Source organism: Cynocephalus volans, chromosome 4 (assembly GCF_027409185.1).
Source record: "Cynocephalus volans isolate mCynVol1 chromosome 4, mCynVol1.pri, whole genome shotgun sequence".
Classification (NCBI taxonomy): domain Eukaryota; kingdom Metazoa; phylum Chordata; class Mammalia; order Dermoptera; family Cynocephalidae; genus Cynocephalus; species Cynocephalus volans.
In genome coordinates this window covers 168,779,504-168,797,445 of record NC_084463.1, presented here as the reverse complement: position 1 = coordinate 168,797,445, position 17,942 = coordinate 168,779,504, and the positions used below count along the sequence as shown (strand labels likewise).

Genomic DNA, 17,942 nt, shown 5'->3' with positions numbered 1-17,942 from the left:
AACAGCTGTCACTTGGGAACGTGCAGGGGCGGCCGCGGCGGGGGAGGCGGCGCGCTCCGGCCCGTCCCCGGGGGCGCCCGTGGCCGCTGTCACTGTCCTCGGGCAGCGCGGGGTCGGCGTCCGGGACCCCCGGGAGCGAACACGGCGTCCAGGCCGTTCTCTGCGCGGCTGCTGCCGCGGGTCGCCCTGCAGGGCCTCGGGGAACCCCGGCCGGGCCGGGCTGCGAGCGGGACCGACCCTCCCCGACGTCCCCGCAGATGGCCTCGCCGGAGCCCGGGCGGAGCCGGCCCAGGAGCGCCCGGGCGACCGTCCCCGAGGAGTCCGAGGGTCCCCGAAGGCCGCTCCCACGGGAGCCCCGGCCGCAGCTCACCTGGGACGAGTCGGCCCGCAGGGTCACCTGTCGCACCAGGGCTGTCACTTCTCCCCCCAAGTCCACAGCAGGAGGAGCTGCGACGCGTCCGCGTGTGTCCGCTCCGTGCCACCCACGGGGGACGCCGCCTCCGGGGCCCACGGCGACCCGGTGGCCCTGCCCGCTGCGTCCCCGGAGGCCCCAGCGCCCGCCAGACTCCCAGGAACAGCGCGGACCCTAATCCTGGCGCCGACACTCGTGAGGGTGACGTACGAGGACAACGTCACTCCCGGCTCCGGCTCCGGGGTGACGGTCACAGCGGGGCACACACTTACCGGGTTCTACGCCTGGAACACACGCCCGCCCGCCCTCCTTTTTTTTTTTTTTTTTTTTTTAATTCCAATTATACATTCATAACGTTCCTTTAAAAAACCGTGTTTTCCCCAACTGCCCTCTGAAATGACTGAGCTAATGTTTTGTTTCACTGATTAAAGAACCGCATTATCACCGCCACCCGCACCTACTGGCTCAAGGATTTTATTAATTTCTTCTTATTACTTAATTGATGCTGACCTAGAACGCAAAAAAGAAAAGCGATTGTGTTTGGGTTTCCACGTCTCCCGTGGCACGTCGGCGCATCTTTCCCCACGTGTCGCCGTGATATGAGTTTCCTGTGGCTGCTCTAACAAATGACCAGGAACTCAGAGGCTCAGACGACACAACCCTGTTGTCTCACAGTCCCAAGGGCCCAGGGGTCTGAAGGGAGGGTCTCTGGGCTAAACTCCAGGGGTCCCCTGGGCTGCGTCCCCCTTGGGAGCTCTGGGAGAGAATCCTGTTGCTGGCCTTTTCCAGCATCTAGAAGTGCCCGCAGTCCTTGGCTCCTGGTCACCATCCAACTCTAACGGCAGCAATGGCAGCCAGGTCCAGTCCTTCCCATACCACGCCTCGGTCACTTTCTCTCCTGCTCCACCCCAGGTTAATCAAGGATTATCTTCCATGTCAAGGTCAGCTGGCCAGAACCTTAAGTCCAGCTTCAACCCTGACTCCACCCTGGTAGGTACCACAGCCTGTTCACAAGGTCTGGAGATCAGGACACGTGCTTGGGCTTCGGGGTCATTCTGCCTACCATAGCATCAGCATCAATTGTATTTCTTTTACTTATTACCATTTTCTGCTGTTATTTTTATCTTTTTTTCTTGCTTAGGTTTTTCTTAAGAAAATTAATGTTCCTATGCACTGCAATTGGATCTTTTTTTTTAAAGATTTCCAGTAAGGGGATCTTAACCCTTGACTTGGTGTTGTCAGCACCAGGCTCTCCCGAGTGAGCCACAGGCCAGCCCCTGCAATTTGATCTTCTAATTGTCATTTGCTCTCAGCTTAATAAATGGTTCCTTAAAATTTATTCTAGTTAAATATTGCTGTGTCCTTCTCAGGAAAGACTTGCGATTCTCTACCTGCCTTGCAATTAAGATACCTGCAGGGCTGGCATCTGTCTCTGAAACTTCTACCCAGCATTTTCAGGGTTTCTAAAAGGGTGTGAAATAGAGAACCTATAGTTAGATTTTTGCATGTTGATTTTTTATCCTGCAACTTTACTGAAATCGTTTATCAGCTCTAAGAATTTTTAGGTAGAGTTTTTAGGTTTTTCTATATAGAGGATCATGTCATCTGCAAACAGGGATAATTTGACTTCATCTTTTCCAATCTGGATGCCCTTTCTTTCTTTCTCTTGCCTGATTGCTCTGGCTAGTACTTACAATACTATGGTAAATAAGAGTGGTGAGAGTGGGCATCCTCACCTAAATTAACATGCAAAAGTCAGTAGCTTTTTTATACTCCAACAATGAACCAATAGAAAAAGAAATCAAGAAAGGAAGCCCATTTACAATAGTCAACAAAAATGAAATAAAATAAAATACCAAATGATCAATTTAATCAAGGAGGTGAAAGATCTCTACAATGAGATCTACAAATCACTGCTGAAAGAAATTAAAGACACAGAAAAATGGAAAGACATCCCATGATCTTGGAAGAACCAACATTGTGAAAATGTCCATACTACCCAAAGCAATCTAAAGATTCAACACAATCTCCATAAAAAAACCAATGACATTCTTCATAGAAATAGAAAAAATAATCCTAACAGTCATATGGAAAAGCAAAAGACCCCAAATAGGCAAAGCAATCCTGAGCAAAAAGTAAAGCTGGAGGCATTACATTTTCTGACTTCAAATTATATTACAAAGCTATAGTAACCAAAACAGCATGGTATCAGCATTAAAAAAAAGACACTCAGACCAACGGAACAGAATAGATAACTCAGAAATCAACCACCTGCATACTTATAGCCAACTGATCCTTGATGAAGGCAACAAGAACATACATTGGGGAAGGCACGGCTTCTTCAATAAGTGGTGCTGGGAAAACTGGGCATCCATATGTAGAAGAACGAAACTAGACCTGTACCTCTCACTAAAAATCAAGTCAAAATGTGTTCAAGTTTTATATATAAGACCCAAAGCTATAAAACTGTTAGTAGAACACATAAGGGAAATACTTCAGGAGGTAGGACTGGGCAAATACTTTATGAACAAGACTCTGAAAGCACAGGTAACAAAAGGAAAACTAAATAAATGGGATTATACCAAACTAAAAAGATTCTGTGCAGCAAAAGAAACAATTAACAGAGCAGAAAGACAACCTACAGAATGGGAGAAAACATTTGCAAACTATGCATCTGACGAAGGATTAATATCCAGAACATATAAGGAACTCAAACAACTTAACAGTAAAAAAACAAGTAACCTGATTTTTTAAAAAAATGGGCAAAGAAGCTGAATAGGTGTCCTCAAAGGAAGATAGGCAAATGGCCAATAAACACATGAAAAAATGCTCAAAATCACTAAGAATCAGGGAAATGCAAATCAAAACCACACTGAGATTCCATCTTACCCCAGTAGACTGGCCAGTATCAAACAGACAGAATAACAAATGCCTGCAAGGATGTGGAGAAAGGGTAACCCTCCTACAATGTTGGTGGGTAAATTAGCACAGCCATATGGAAAACAGTATGGAGGTTCCTCAAACAACTACAGATAGGCCTGTCATATGATCCAGCAATCCCACTGCTGGGGATATACCGAAAGGAATGGAAATCATGTCAAAGGGACACTGACACTCCCATGTTTATCACAGCTGTGTTTGCAATAGCTAAGAGTTGGAAGAAAATGTAGAATATATACAGAGTGGAACACTACTCTGCCATAAAAATGAATGAAATTATGTCATTCACAGCAACAGGGATGAACTTAGAGAAAATTATGTCAAGTGAAATAAGCCAGGCACAGAAAGAGAAATGCCACATGTCCTCACTCACAAGTGAGAGAAGAAGGGAAGGGGGGGAGGGAAGGGAAGAATCAAGCTTAACTCAGTGAAGCAAAAGAGTGATGCGTGGAACTCGCACACAGCTCAAAGGAGTTCGGCTTTGCAATCGCTATGGGAAAAGCCCATTGGAACAGGCTTCTGCGCACGGTAGAAAATAGTGTTGCATATCTCTGATAAAAAGACTCACGTCGGTTTACCTGCTTTGAATGAAATTTAACTTCATGAACACAAGCACCACCATGCAGAACTTGCATGTAGCTTCAAGGAATTCTGAAACCCAACCCTAACCCTACCCTAACCCTAGCCCCAAACCCTAGCCCTAACCCCAACCCCAGCCCAAGCCCTAACCCTAATCCAAACCCTAAACCCTGATTCTGACCCTGACTGTGACCCAAACCCGAACCCCAAACCCCAATCCGAACCCTAACCTAACCGGAAGCCCAACCTGAACCCGGACCCAAGCCCCAAACCCAAACCCTAAATCCTATCCTGAGCAATAACCGTAACCCTAACCCTGACCTTGACCCTGACCCTGAGCCTTTGATCTTTTTCTGATATCTGATGCTTTTCATTAACCAAATTAGGCTAACAAGAGAAGGCCCAGGCACTCCTGCGTCACAAAGCCAGAGTGGAGTGTGACTTGATATAAAGTGTGCAGATAAGAGCTTTGGCCATGGATATTCAGGATGACAATTCATCTGGAATAACACAAGTAAACATGACCTAGATGCCAATAAACGATGGCATGTTGGTAGATCTGGTGGGTATGTTTTTCTTTTCTGATTACTTCAGTTTCTTGGTAAAAGAAGGGCCGAGGTGTAAAGTGTAAGGTAGGAGGGCAGTGTGACAGGACCCCCCTCCAAGGATGAGAGGACACCACGCCGCAGAAATCTAGCAGAAGTCATGGCAGCACCTGAGGGCCCACCCAAAGCTGTGGTCTTGAAGTGAGGTCCTCGCGTGAGGGTTTCCAGCCTCATTCTGCCAGGTGGGCAGAGTTGGGTTGGTGCAGTGTCAGGGCTTTGTCAGAGCAAATGGAGAAGGAAGGGGCAGGAGGCTGAGGGTGTGAGCAGGGGGCGATTGTGACCATGCTCCAATGAATGCATGCTGGGCTCAGCACTACTGCTCCCCAAATAACTACTGGACTGGCTGGGGGCCCCGGGGGACCAAGCCCAGAGATAGGAGATGGTGAAGAGGGCCCCTGAAGTGGAGCTTTAGAAGGGAGTGCAGTGGTGGGCGGCTGTCTGACGCACGTGGAGGGCGAGGGGGCCGGGGAATGAGGGTCTAGGGTGTGAGATGGATTAGCTACCAGGACAGAGACGTGGCCCAACAGGACACAGGAGTGGTGAGCACGGACAGGACAAGATGCTCAGATCCTCAGCGACCCTGAGAGGGTTGGAGGTGCTGCCGGGAGGTGCTGGGTGGGGCTGGAGAGGGGCCAGGGTTGGGGAGGAGAGAACACTCCGGATCCACAAAGGCAGCAGAGGGGTCTCCTGCTCCACCTGCAGCCTGCGGAGAAAACAGAGAGAGAGGGGACAGGTGCCAAGGAGGATGCGCTCCACAGGACGCAGCTCTGCCTGTCGGGGTTGGGGTCCAGGCCCCACCCCAGGGCTCTGCCTCAGTGGGTCTAGGTTGGAGCAAAGCCCAGGCCAGCGCTTAAAACAATCTCCCCGGGGGAGAGGCAGGGGAGAAAATGAGGGATTGGTAAAGGGACACACAAATCAACTACATCGTATATTGATAAACTAAAATAAATAAGGACAAAAAGTCTCCCCAGGTGATCACAACAGGCAGCACCGAGTTTAAGACAGTGCGGGTCTCTCAGAGCAGGGGTGGGGGGCGACAGACGCCCGAGCTCGAAACCCCGGGGGCCTCCTGGACAGGGAGTCACATCTGCCTGAGCACAGCCCCTGTTCCTACAGGGCTTCCTTACAGATGATGTCATTACATTGTTTCTCGTATTCTTTTGAAATTACGTATATAAGCAGGTTATATCATTTACAGATTTAATTTCGGGTTAGCCAAGGGGGTTACAGAAGATTCATTATAAACAGGGGTCTAAGTAGATGAAAGCCACTGAAGTCAGAGGAAATGCTCGTGAGGGGCACAAAGCAACGGTCTAGGGTCTGCATCAGAACAGGAGATATTCAGCGCCAAGGGGGCATGATCGGGTTTGACCCGACAGTACAGGGGAGAGGAAGATCAGGTCTTAATGAGGAGCCCCCGCAAAGGCTGAGCAGCCTCTGGAACAAGGGCCTCAGGGTCCTGACAGAGACCCTGCAGGTGGGCAGGCCAGGGTCCCATGGGACACCATCAGCCACCAGATGGCAGCAGAGGACAGGGGCAGGGGCCAGAGTGAGGGCCAGGACTCCAACACCCCAGGAACGGTGGTTAGGGCGATTTGGTTTGGGGGCCCCAGGTGTCCCGGCCTCCTGTCTCCATTATAACATGCTCTGGGACGCTCTCCCCGAGTGTTAGACCCCCCCGGTTGTGGCCCCTACCTCATCTCCTGCTGTGACCAGGCCCCAGGGGTGGCCCAGCTCCACATCCCTCGGGTCCTCTCAGGCCACCCCCCCGACCCCTAATGCTACCACCCACTTCAGGCCTCCTGTAGCCCTGGGCCCATCTCCCACCACCCGGATCCTCAGCCCCCAGGAAGCCCTCTGCCCCATCTGCATGTGTGGCCACCCCCGTCTGTGTAGTGAGGAGGCCCCTGCCCCATTGGACACTCCCAAATGCAGACCCAGGCCACACAGCACGGTGAGCACTGGGCCCTCTGCACTGTCCAGCATGTGGTCTAGGTCCTCCCCTCACAAGCCACCCAAGCCTGTTGCTGCTTGGCACCCACTGGGGGGCAGTGGGGACCCAGGGACACGCCTCACCTGTGCTGTGCTCACCAGCTCCTGATGGGCAGGTCTGGCCCGCCCCCTGGGCGAGGTGCCACCTGCTGAGGCATAAAACCCCCGGGATCCGGCCCCAAGGCAGCTCCTGAGCCTATCGCCATGAAGGCGAGCAGTGGCATCCTGCAGGTGGCCCTCACCTTGTTCTGCGTCTGCGGTGAGTCTGTGCACTGGGCACTGGGCGGCGGCAGACACCACGGTCCCAGCACATGGTGGGGGCTGGTCTGGGGTAGCTCCAAAGTTAGTTAGGAAATTCTCCCCACACCAGAGGTTTGGGGGATCCCGGAGCGGAAATCAGGGAAGCTGGGAGCAGGAATGATGGGGGAAAGGTCTGCGGGCAGGTGGGGTCAAGGGCTAATACGGAGGGAGACCTGGGGAGAAGAGGTGGGCACTGATGGGGAAGGTCGGGAGACCACGGAGGTTCCAGCCTGGGGGCAGGTCCTGTCTTGGCGTCATCTCACCCCCACGACACAGGGCTGGTGGCTGCAGGGGAGGACGACAATGAGTTTTTCCTGGACTTCCTACAAACGCTGCTGGTGGGGACCCCAGAAGAGCTCTACGAGGGGCCCCTGGGCAAGTTCGACGTCAACGAGGATGCCAAGTCAGCACTGACTGCGCTCAAGTCCTGCATAGACGGCCTGCAGCCCATGCACAAGGCAGAGCTGGTCAAGCTGCTGGTACCAGGGCTGGTGGGACACCCCACTCCCCAAAGGCCCCAATGCACGGCCCCCAATCACCTGCCCAACACAGCACCCTACAGCCACCGCCCCACTGGAACCCCAACCTGCCTCAGCCAGCCAAGGTGGATGCCCCAGACCTCCCTGCCCACAGAGCAGCCCCCAGACTCCACGGATGACTCCCCTCCAGCCGTGGGCTACAGTACGTGCATTCATACAAGCACACTTACACTGGGACATGAACACTCTCACGTGCTCACATACCACCTACGCACACACATGCAGTCATGCGTGCACACACAATACCTCCCAGCTGCTAGGAGGGGACAAGCCACAAAGTGTGGGAGCCCACCATCCCCTGTGAGGCCGGCCCAGGCCCGCTTCCCTGATGGAGCTGTGGCTCTCCAGCCATCGATGGACAACCCTCTCGGCCCACACATGTCTGCCTTCCAGGTGCAAGTGCTGGGCAATTGAGATGGCACCTAAGTGGACCCCAGAAGTGGCTCCAAGCAGCACAGGGCCAGCCACACAAGCAGAAATGGACATGCTGCACCACCCTGGCCTCCCCACGTGTAAATTTACCCTCCAACCCTTTAATCAATAAAGTCTCCTGCAGCTCAGGCTCCTGCCTCTCCTCGCCTCCAGCAACACATGGAAGGTCACATCAAGAACACTCGGGGACACAGCCACACATGCAGACTGACATGTGCAGACTCACATACACAGGGTCACAAGCAAGGAGCTCACACAAGAGAGAAGCCCCACACAGAGGGACAAACAGAAACTGTATACAACAGGAGCCAGCAACAGGGGGCAACCCAAACAGAAATCCAGGCAGACAGCATGCAGGCTGTGGACAGAGCACAGACAGGCGGACGTGCAGACACAGGGTCTGCAGGAGCAGGCACTCAGAGCAGGGAGAGGCAAAGAGCCCAGAAAGGGGAAGTGTCCAGGGCAGGTGGGAACAGACGGGTTCACACCCCATCTCACCCACGGGTGTGGGGAGGAGTCAGCATCTGGAAGTTGGTGTTGCAGGACAACAGCTGGGCACTGTGAATGCACACAGTGGCACAGACATCACACACAGGTCCACGGAGGTTGGAGAACAATCTCCCTCCCTAAAGCCACCCAGGGAAAGAGACCAGGACCGAGCTTGAGCCCCAGGAGGACCCCGATAAGGGTAAGGGTTACAAGAACGTGCGCCTGCTCACGAGGACACCCAGGGTCCAAGGGGTGGGAGGGGCCGGCAGTGGCCACGTGGTCCAAGGAAGGTCAGCCAGGACAGCAGCACCTCCACACACCAGCTCCTGCCCGTCCACAGCCCGCACAGACCCCGACGCAAACCTAGATCCAGGATCCCCAACAGCCAGGACCCTGCAACTCAGTTACCCAGCTCGGTGGTCTCTGCTGGGGGCAGGTCTGAGTGGGATCCCCACATTCCCTCCTTGGCCATCCGGGATCTGGACCCCTGACCTCACTGCCCTGTTCCTTCTCCCACACCTCTGTCCCCTGCCAGCCATGAAGAGATGGGCCTCGTGGAGAGGCCCTGGCAGAGGGGGTGGGGCATGGCCCGGGGGACCCTCATGAGGGGTCCCTGGTGAGGGAGCTCTGGAGTGGGAGCTCCTGGGCAGAGGCCATTGTCTTCATCACACAGACAGGGATCTAGAACCCACTGTCCCACAGAGCCACATTCTAGAGCTCAGGAGCGGGGATCCCTCCCCAATTCTCGAAGCCCCCAGGAAGAGAGGAAGGCCTTTCTCTCCATGCTCCTTTTGTGGGAACTCCCTGGTGCCGAGGCCGGGGAGCAGGACGGCCTCTGAGTGGGCTGTGTCCACAGCAGCTCCTGCACCAAAGAGGTAAGGCCCCCTCCAGAGCAGCAACCCCCTGCCCCACTGCACAGCCTCAGCCAAGACGTTCCCCACCTTTGCCAGCCCGCTCCTTGCCAGGGTCCTCTGAGTAGGATGAAGCTGCCCAGGCCTGCCTTAGGACCAAGAGGGGTGGTCAGTCAAGGGCCAGGATTGACAGCTCCTCTGGGCTTGCACCAGGGTCTGACCTCATCCTGGGAGCTGGCGAGGAAAGAGTGAGCTTACCGCTCCAAGCGGAAAGCTCGCACTGCCCCTAACTCCTGGCTCCAGACCCCCCAGAGGATGAGGACGCAGCAGCCTGCAGTTCTGCCCCATCAGCATCAGCAGGAGCAGGGACTGGGGGCATGGGGGCCGGGAGGACATGGCAGGGGCCACCCAGCATCCGGTCACCCTCTTGCCCATGGACAGAGCCAGCCATGGCAGAGGAGACATGGGTGGGTACCTGGAGGCCCCATCGGCCCCGGGGGCCCATCATGGCTCTCTACAGCAGCCCTGGACCCAAGTACCTGATTCCACCCACCACAGGTAAAAGCCTGAGCGTGGCGGGAGGTGGGGCAGGTGGAGGGGACAGGAGCTGGGCTTGGGGTGGGCCTGGGGCTCAATCTCTGACTCCCAGCCCAAGGGTAGGTCTGGCTCAGGCTGCTCAGAGCCCACTGCACCCACAGGCTTCGTGAAGCACACGCCCACCAAGCTGCGGGCACCAGCCTACAGCTTCCGTGGGGCCCCCATGCTCCTGGCAGAGAACTGCTCCCCGGGGCCCCGCTACAGTGTGAACCCCAAGATACTTAGGACCGGCAAGGACCTTGGACCCACTTACTCCATCCTGGGGCGCTACCACACCAAGACCATGCTGACCCCTGGCCCAGGTGAGTGACCCCGCCTCAGCCCTGTCCGAGCCTCAGTCCTGCCCGCCCCTCCCATCTTTCTGCTCTGAAGGGTGCAATGTCAGGCCTGGGCAGAGGAGCCTCTGAGACCCTCAAGCCAAGCACCAACCTGGACCTTCCTCAGCCCAGGGCCAAGACCACGTCAACCCCCAGTCCCCCTGCCCGAAAAGGGCCCCCTGTCCCTCCAGCCCTGAAGTCAGCGTTTCCATGCTGGACACCTCTGACCAAACTTGGTTACCACACCTGAAATGTCGGGTGCTCCTCTTTGAGCCCCCAAACCAGGCCAGGCACCCACATCCTTGCTGTCCCAGCACCCCTCTCCTCCACCCCCAGGCGACTACTTTCCAGAGAAATCTACCAAGCACGTGTTCGGCTCGGCACCCAGCCACTCCATCTCCGCTCGGACCAAGACCTTCCGAGTGGACAGCAGCCCAGGTCTGCAGCTGACCGTACCTGGGGGTCTCGGGTCGGGCGGGTGAGCGGAGCAGGCTGATGGCTGGTCCCCGGGCTGGACGGAGCCCTGGGAGGGAGCCAGAGGGCCTGCTCTGGCCTGAGTCCAGGTGCCCTGCAGGGCCTGCTGCGTATGTGCTGCCCGTGGTGATGGGGCCGCACGCCGTTGGCAAGGCCTCCCAGCCTTCCTTCTCCATCAAGGGCCGCAGCAAGCTGGGCAGCTTCAGCGACGACCTGCACAAGGCAAGGGTCACCCCAGCCAGGGACAGAGCACTGCACCGCCCCCCAGGCCAGGACTCACCAGCCCCACCCTGTCCTGTGAAGCCCCCCAGCCCCCTCAGCCCCTCATCCTCTGGGTGCCTCCCTGTGCTGGGCCTACACCCAGCAGTGTGGGGTGGGCAACAGACCAGCAGGGAGAGGCCAAGCCTCTGCTGAAGACAAGCAGAGAAGGGGTTATGGGCACCGCCTGCAGGGCAAGAAGCAGTCTCAGCTAGGGTGGCTTGGAAGAAAGAAGAGAAAAAATAAGCCAGGAGCTATTTGGGGAGGAAACTTCCGGCTGTGGAAACAGCCAGTGCAAAGGCCCTGGGGCGGGCCTGGGAGCTGGAGGGGCCGGAGATAGTGAGGCAGTGTCACAGTGCCTTGTACTGCTCGTCCAGCCCCAGGCCACTGCCCACATCCAACAGGACATGTCCCGGCAGGGAAGGGGCCTCACACACACACACTCACTCACAGAAGGGACCTGCCAGCATCAGCACTCACTGGGGATGTCGTTGCACAGTAAGGCTGAAATGGTGGGGGTGACGCCCCACACAGAGGTGTCCTGCAGCAGTGAGTGTTGTCCCCATGCATGACAGAGGCAGAAGAGAACCTGATGCACAGGCACCAATTTGGAGGTGACCCTGGCAACTCAGGGTCTGAAACCTCCATCCAACGCAGCCCCCCTGACCTCTGAGGCCATGTGTCCTGGGGACAGTGAGCCTGAGCCTCCTTGGCCTCTCAGACCCCAGGTCCTGCGGCCTACCGCCAGACTGATGTGCAGGTGACCAAGTTCAAGGCTCCACAGTACACCATGGCTGCCCGAGTGGAGCCCCCAGGGGACAAGACCCTCAAGCCAGGACCAGGAGCCCACAGCCCTGAGAAGGTCCAGAAAGAGCATAGACAAGAGGGGTCTGTTCTGGGGGAAGGGGGCACGGCCTGGGGGGTGGAGGGGTGGGGGGCGGGGGTAGGGCCCAGAGCAGGGAGGAGGGAAAGGGCCTGCGCCCTCACCCTCAGGACCCTGTGCATTTCCAGCACTAGCCCCAGAGGCCACCGTTCAGGGACAAAGAATGAAACCCTGCCCTTTTCCCCAGCTGGCCGTGGTGTCCCCAAACACTGTGACATTAATGCTGCTGAGTGCTGTGTTCAAGCTGGCAGCACAGCTTTGGCACCTGGCCACCTTGGCCCTGGGTTCAGGAGGGACTGCGGCAGCCTGTGGGGTGGGGCAATGGTGCTGGCTCTCCTAACAGCCTCCCCCCTCCCAGGTGACCATGACCAAGCCCTGCGCCCCCATTGTCACCTTCGGCATCAAACACTCTGACTATATGACACCGCTGGTCGTTGATGTTGAGGAATAGCCCCAGCCCCCACCCCACCCGCCAGCCCGGCCTCTGCACATCACGTTCCCACAGGAGGTTCCCTGGGCCGTCGGGCTCTACCCCCCTTCCACCAGCTGGGCACCGCCAGTCTGGCCCTGCAGGCAAAGCACGCTTGCCTAGACAGTTGTGACCACGTATTTTTCTCTACACTACTTTCCTACTTGTTAATCTTGTTTCCTGCTGTGCCACATTATTTAATAAATCGTGGATTCTAATTTGGTAGGGTTTGCTTGGGGGAATGATCAAGGTCTTCTAGAAAGGGACCCACACAGGGCCCCGTCTTGGTTTCCAGGGCCTGGGGTCTGCATGGTGAGAGGTGGGAGGCCCAGGAGCCTCAGACACCCGTGCCTGTCCTCCTGATGCCGCCTTGAGCCCCAAAGACGGCCACCCTGTGCCCGCATGGGCTCTTCTCCTGAGACGGGCCCTGTGTCCCTCCCCTTAAGTCTGCACTGGAGCCTATGACCACCTGGATAGTGGGGTACGGGCTCCCCTCCAGCACCAGCTGCTGCACTGTGAGCTCAATGTGTGAGGCCACGTGCAGTCCCCACTGTACTGCCCTCCAGACACAGGGGCTTCCAGGACGGCAGCCCCATCCTTGCGGTGCCACCTCCAGTGCTGATCATAGTAATAAGACATAGTGGTCGTTGCTGTTTTAAGTGACAAAGTTTGGAGTTGTTACACATGTGGGGAGCATGACGGGGGAGGGGGCAGGGGGCGTCTCAAATGGCCAGAAGAGGGACCTTCCAGAAGCCGCCCAGGAGCCAAGGCCAGGCCCTAAGGGGTGGAGCCTGGACTGCACCTCACCTTGAGGGGAGATCACTTCAGGGGGCAGCCCCATCAGACACACCGGTGGGCTGTCACCCGAGTGTGCTGCACAGCCCAGCAGCTGCTGCCCCTCACTGGCTGTGACCACACCAGGCTCCGCCCCTGAGCAATTCCCACTCACTCACTCGGTGCTTAGGAGGTAATGCCACCCTCATCCCCACATGAGCTGCAGGACCCTGGGCAGCGAGATGGTACCTGTGGCTACTCTGCCTGAGGCCAGGCCTGAGTGGAAAAGGAAGGACACAGGGACCCCTGAAAAGTGGGGACAGGAAAGGGGAGGACCTATGGCCCCGGTGCCCACAGCCGGCCTGTGGTCCAGCCTCAGCTCCAGACAAAACGCCCTCAAATCCCAAGGAAACGAGGACAAGGACTATGCGTTTACTTCATGAAGCTACGTTTATTCCAAATTTTTAGTGTTAAAATGTCTTGCTCTTGAATTATGGGATACAAACTAGCAGTTTGCCCTCACTTGGCGGAGTGGGCAATCCCGGCCCTCACACTGGGCCCCCGAAGTCTTGTTTTATTGCATCAGGGACCAAAGGCAGCTAACCCCACTAATCCACAGGTCCAGGTGCTGCGTGTACAGGGCTGAGCCAGAGGGGGAGGGTGGGGCCCTCGGGGACTCTGGTGTGACAAACTCACAGGGCTGCCGTTCCCCTTCATGGAATTCACCCTCACATGATGAGAAAAACGAGAAACAAAACAGCCAACCAGAAGGGACCTACAGCCCAGAGCCCAGAGTTGCCAGAGATGGAGGGGAGGGGGGACGGAGGTCTGAGGAGCAAGGTGGCAGCAGCAAGACCAGCGGGCACTGCTCACAGCAAACACCTGTTGGACTCTGGTTTGTTCCCCACGGCTCAGCTGTGTTCTTGGGAAGTCGAGGTCAGCACCATGCAGCCCCCAAAAACGGGGGGATGCACAATTGGGGTACAGATGTGGTGTCCGCAGTGACCAGATGGGGAACAATGCAGGCAGCTGTGGCACTTGGTGACCAAGAGACAAGCCCCAGCCATGGCGCACAAGGACACTGGGAAATGAGGATGGCCCTGTGAAGGGGAGGCCAGCCCAGACGGGAGGGTTTCAGGAAAACAGCAAAGAAAGCCCCAGAGACACAAGGCAGTCAAGCCGGCCCGGCCAGATGAGAGCTGAGCCTGTGCTGGATGGGAAAAGGTTAGGACAGGGAGCTCGGAAGCAAGAAGGCATCCCCACCTCCAGCACACTTAGGGGCCCAGCCAGGTGCAATGGAAGGGCCAGGCAACAAGAAAAGGAGGTTGTGGCAGGTGTGAGCAGAGGAAGATGGCCTGCTGGGTGGAGGTGGAGGAAGGGGATGGGAAGGCGAGGGTGCCCAAGGCTGAAGGCCAGAGCAAGGCAGAGCCAGCGCCCGGCTGTGGGTGATCCATGGGGTTCAGAGGAAGCAGTTGTGGATGGACAGGACACATGGTATGGCCACGTGGGTGGGTGGACAGTGAGCCAACAGTCCCTAGGGAGCAACTGGAAGGCAGAAGATCAGAGCCGCAGGGCTCATTCCTTAAGGGTGTCTTTACACAGAGACAAAGGTGTTGAGATCGCACTGTGGGGTGGGAAAACGTTTGGTTCTGTGAACATGGAGCTGGCCAAGTGGACTTGAGGGCCCAGAGAGAGATGGGTGAGACAGGCCGTCTGCAGAGGCTGGGGACAAGAAAGGGCACAGAGCTTGGTCACAGCAAAGGGAGATTGGCCATGGGAGGAAGGGCAGGGCTTCGTGGGGGGCAAAAATTACCCACAACTGACAGGTGACTCTCTACAGGTGGCCTACGGGTCCTACAAAGAGGGTCCTCTCAGAGAAGCCTCTCGCCTCCAACACTCTGCCTGACTCTGAAATGCCAGACCAGTCCGTGTCTAGGTCCATTTCCCTGGGAACATCTTTGGTGCTGGGTCCTGAGGCCTGACAGCATGACTTTCTGGTCCTGGAAATGCAACCATATGACCCAGACAGGTCCTGGGCCAGCGCCTCCAGCCAAGGCTGCGTGTCCACTCCTCCACCTGTGCAGCTGAAGTCAGGCCCAAGGGCCTTGCAGCAGGGGCTCCACCCTGCGCTGGTCAACCCATACTCAGAAGCCCTGGCCAGGGTAACTGTCTCCAGGCAAAGACCCTCAGTTGGAAGAGAGGGCGCTCCCTGGAAGTTCACAGCCACAGCTCTCTCCTGTGTCAGCTTCAGGCACCTCAGATCACAGATGTTGAGAGTGGCCTTAAGTTGTCAAAGCCCAGAGAGCTAGCAGTACAGCTGCCAGTCACAGGTGGCCATGCCCAGGATTTGACAGCTGCTCTGCTCAGACCTGGTTCTTCCCAACACGCTGTGGCCCCAGCTCTGCAGGGGTCTCTAGCACCTAGGAGTGAGGGTGAGGGCTGGGCCTTGGTTTCCCTGAGGGAAAGAGTCCCTTCCACACATGGGACTAGCCAACGTGAACTCGATGGGTTAGAGGTACCGCAGCCTCCTGCCACACAGAAAGATTCCTAACCCACGATTGTAAATGCACAGGAGTATTTTGTAGGTGAGTCCTCTGGAGCCCAGGATGCCAGGCAGAGGAGACCCTGGCCACCCTTGTCACCCACAGAAGCCAGCTCCCATGGCTCACGTCCTCGCCCTCGACAAGATGTAGGTGAGGATGAAGAAGGCCACAATCAGGCCCACAGCCATACCACACAGAAGCTTCCGGTTGTCTCGCCCGGACCTTGCCATTGTGGAAAAGCGCTTCACACTCCCCGTAAGCAGGCTGGTCATGCTTGTGAAATCTGAGTCCTGAGGGAAAATCCCAGAAGGGTCACATAGGGGCAGTGCCTTGACTACCCACGTGCACCAGCACTGAAGGACAGGAAATGCTGGGGACCTGCGTAGCAGGCAGTGTGGGGGCAGAGTGACCGTGACTCGAGCATGCCACCGACCCTTACCATGCCATCCAGGTACTGGTTCTGGTCCTCCGCATCCCTATCGATGTCCAGGGCCAGCTGGTCAGGACACAAAGAGGGCAAGGTCGGGCCAGGGCAGACATATAACAGGGCATTCACCCTTCTCAGGACCAGCCAGACCTTACTAACAACTCTGCTAGACATGGTGCCACCAGCAGAGGTCAGAAAAGTCCAGGTACCACCTGGGACCTCATGCAGATGAGCACAGCCACAGGTGGGATTAGGAGGATAGAAAACTGCCAGAAACTCCAGGCCCTCTGCCCTCCCTCTAATCCCTGCTCCACAAGGGCACCATGGGGAGGGGAGAGGAGAGGGCCACCACTGACCGATTTGAGCCTGGTGACCTTGGAGGCCAGGCTGTCAGCCATCCGCTTGTTCTCTTGGTCTAGAATCTCCTCCACAGCACCAGGACTCTGAGCTGCGAGAAGAAAGAGAGGCTGAGGGGCTGCATCCACCCATGAGTACAGCCCTTGTACCCACACTCCAATTGTGTCTGGCCGAATCAGACATCTAGGGGGACTAGGACCACCAGCGTCTGCTGAGCAGGTCCAGCCCTAACCCAGGTTCCATTGGGTGGACCTTGCACCTGTGAGACAGGCTGTGTAAACGATGACGTATGAGAGCACCTGCCATGCGAGCACATCCAGGCAGGGATGGGCAGCTGCCCCGAACGGGTTCAGTCCAACGGACACTCTCTGATACTGATGTACCACAACCTAGACCAAGCTCTGTGACACTGGTGAGATGCAACACCACAGGCATCACCATCTGTGTACTTGGGACTCGTTCTCAAAGAAAAACAGTGAGCTCTGGTACGGGCACAGGAAAGACTTGGGAAGAGCACCCAGGAGGGTGACAAGAAGGCTGCTGCAAGGACAACCTGTGAACCGGGTCCTGTAGAGATGACAAGTAACCAAGGCAGTACATCAAGAGCGCCCTTTACTGCAGAGAAAACGACTGAGCAAAGCTCCCCCTCCCCGCCATGGGAGCTGAGGTCGACAGCAGATCCTCGTCTGCATCCCACACGGGCCTCCTGTGACCCCAGAGCATGGTACTTGCAGAAGCCTGGCCTGTGACAGGCTGTGCCAGGTGATGCCAAACTCCTGTCTCATCAGGTGGGTGAGAAAGGCCACCCCCCAAGCGCAGAGTGAAAATTCGCCGTTGGTCTGATGCATGGGAAGAATTAGCCTCGATGTGACCCACCTCAGGGCAGGGAGCGACCTAGGAATCACTGACGTGCGCAGACCCCAAAGGAAGCGGTGCCAGTATCCTGCCAACCATTTTGTTCGTTAGTTTCTCTAATCGTCTCTACGGTCCATCAAGACCAGCATCAGCACCCACTTCGCATATGAGAACACGGGCACCGAGAGGGGCAGACGGGGCGCCCGGGGCCCAAGTCCGTAGGGCCTGCTTGGGCCCTCCCACCGCGCACTGCCCGTCCTCCCAGGGCCAGTCTCCGGACCTGCCGACCGGGTGGCCCGGCCGAGGCGCCACGACCCCACGCGGGATCTCTCGGGAGCGGAGGGGGTGGGGGCCCTGCGTCCCAACACGGAGCTCCAGACCCCGCAGCTGCGCAGGGCGGAGACGCCAGCAACACCCCCCAGGCGCGGCCCGGCCACCCCGCCCGGTTTCCGTCCCAGCGCCAGTCCCGGCAGGGTCCTCCCCGCCCAGGTCACCACCGCGGGGCCGGAAACGGACACACGCGGCTCCTGCGGGCAGCGACGTCGGCCCCGGTCCTGCCGCCCTCACCCCGAGTCCAGTCCGCCATGGTACACTGCTCAGCCCCGCGGCCAGATCACCGGCTCCACGACTACCGTCCGGACGTGGCGTAGTCTCGGGGAAGGGGCTTCCGGTTCCACCACCCCCCGTGTTAGGCCCCGCCTCCGCCCCGTGTTGGTCCCGCCCCTTCCGCCTCAGGCTGCTTAACTTCCGGCCAAGGTTCGGGAAGGGGGGGCGGTGACGCGAGCGGAAGGAAGTGACGCTTGTCTCCGCGCGTGTAAACAGGGTGCGGACGGGGCTGCTCGCTCTTGG

At 57.2% G+C, this 17,942-nt stretch overlaps 3 protein-coding genes across 4 annotated transcripts; 2 read left to right on the top strand and 1 right to left on the bottom strand.

Moving 5' to 3' along the window:
- The first annotated feature begins 6,732 nt into the window (after positions 1-6,732).
- SCGB1C1 (secretoglobin family 1C member 1) lies at positions 6,733-7,793 on the top strand. The gene is given in 3 exon segments (XM_063095213.1): positions 6,733-6,787; positions 7,105-7,307; positions 7,761-7,793. Coding segments are annotated over 3 exon segments (291 nt in total).
- Positions 7,794-9,588: 1,795 nt separating this feature from the next.
- CIMAP1A (ciliary microtubule associated protein 1A) lies at positions 9,589-12,119 on the top strand. Its single transcript, XM_063095212.1, has 6 exons — positions 9,589-9,697; positions 9,838-10,038; positions 10,390-10,491; positions 10,628-10,749; positions 11,507-11,647; positions 12,027-12,119. The coding sequence occupies exons 1-6, from the start codon at positions 9,589-9,591 to the stop codon at positions 12,117-12,119; spliced, it is 768 nt and encodes a 255-aa protein (XP_062951282.1).
- Positions 12,120-13,338: 1,219 nt separating this feature from the next.
- Positions 13,339-17,748, bottom strand: BET1L (Bet1 golgi vesicular membrane trafficking protein like). Of its 2 annotated transcripts, XM_063094024.1 has the most exons (5): positions 17,661-17,748; positions 16,238-16,329; positions 15,894-15,950; positions 15,645-15,744; positions 13,339-14,633 (listed from the first exon to the last, which is right to left on the bottom strand). In XM_063094024.1, the coding sequence occupies exons 1-5, from the start codon at positions 17,677-17,679 to the stop codon at positions 14,506-14,508; spliced, it is 396 nt and encodes a 131-aa protein (XP_062950094.1). In that variant the 5' UTR covers positions 17,680-17,748; the 3' UTR covers positions 13,339-14,505. The 2 variants fall into 2 exon arrangements, with proteins under 2 accessions (XP_062950094.1, XP_062950095.1); XM_063094025.1 differs by having other exon boundaries at positions 14,541-15,744.
- Positions 17,749-17,942: the final 194 nt, after the last annotated feature.

Coding starts and splice junctions, on each gene's coding strand:
- CIMAP1A (XM_063095212.1), top strand. CDS start 9,589: ATGGCAGAGGAGACATGGGTGGGTACCTGGAGGCCCCATCGGCCCCGG. Junction 9,698..9,837: donor CCTGATTCCACCCACCACAG/GTAAAAGCCTGA, acceptor CTGCACCCACAG/GCTTCGTGAAGCACACGCCC. Junction 11,648..12,026: donor GAGCCCACAGCCCTGAGAAG/GTCCAGAAAGAG, acceptor CCCCCCTCCCAG/GTGACCATGACCAAGCCCTG.
- BET1L (XM_063094024.1), bottom strand. Junction 15,951..16,237: donor AGGTCACCAGGCTCAAATCG/GTCAGTGGTGGC, acceptor TGTCCTGACCAG/CTGGCCCTGGACATCGATAG. Junction 15,745..15,893: donor ACCAGTACCTGGATGGCATG/GTAAGGGTCGGT, acceptor ATTTTCCCTCAG/GACTCAGATTTCACAAGCAT.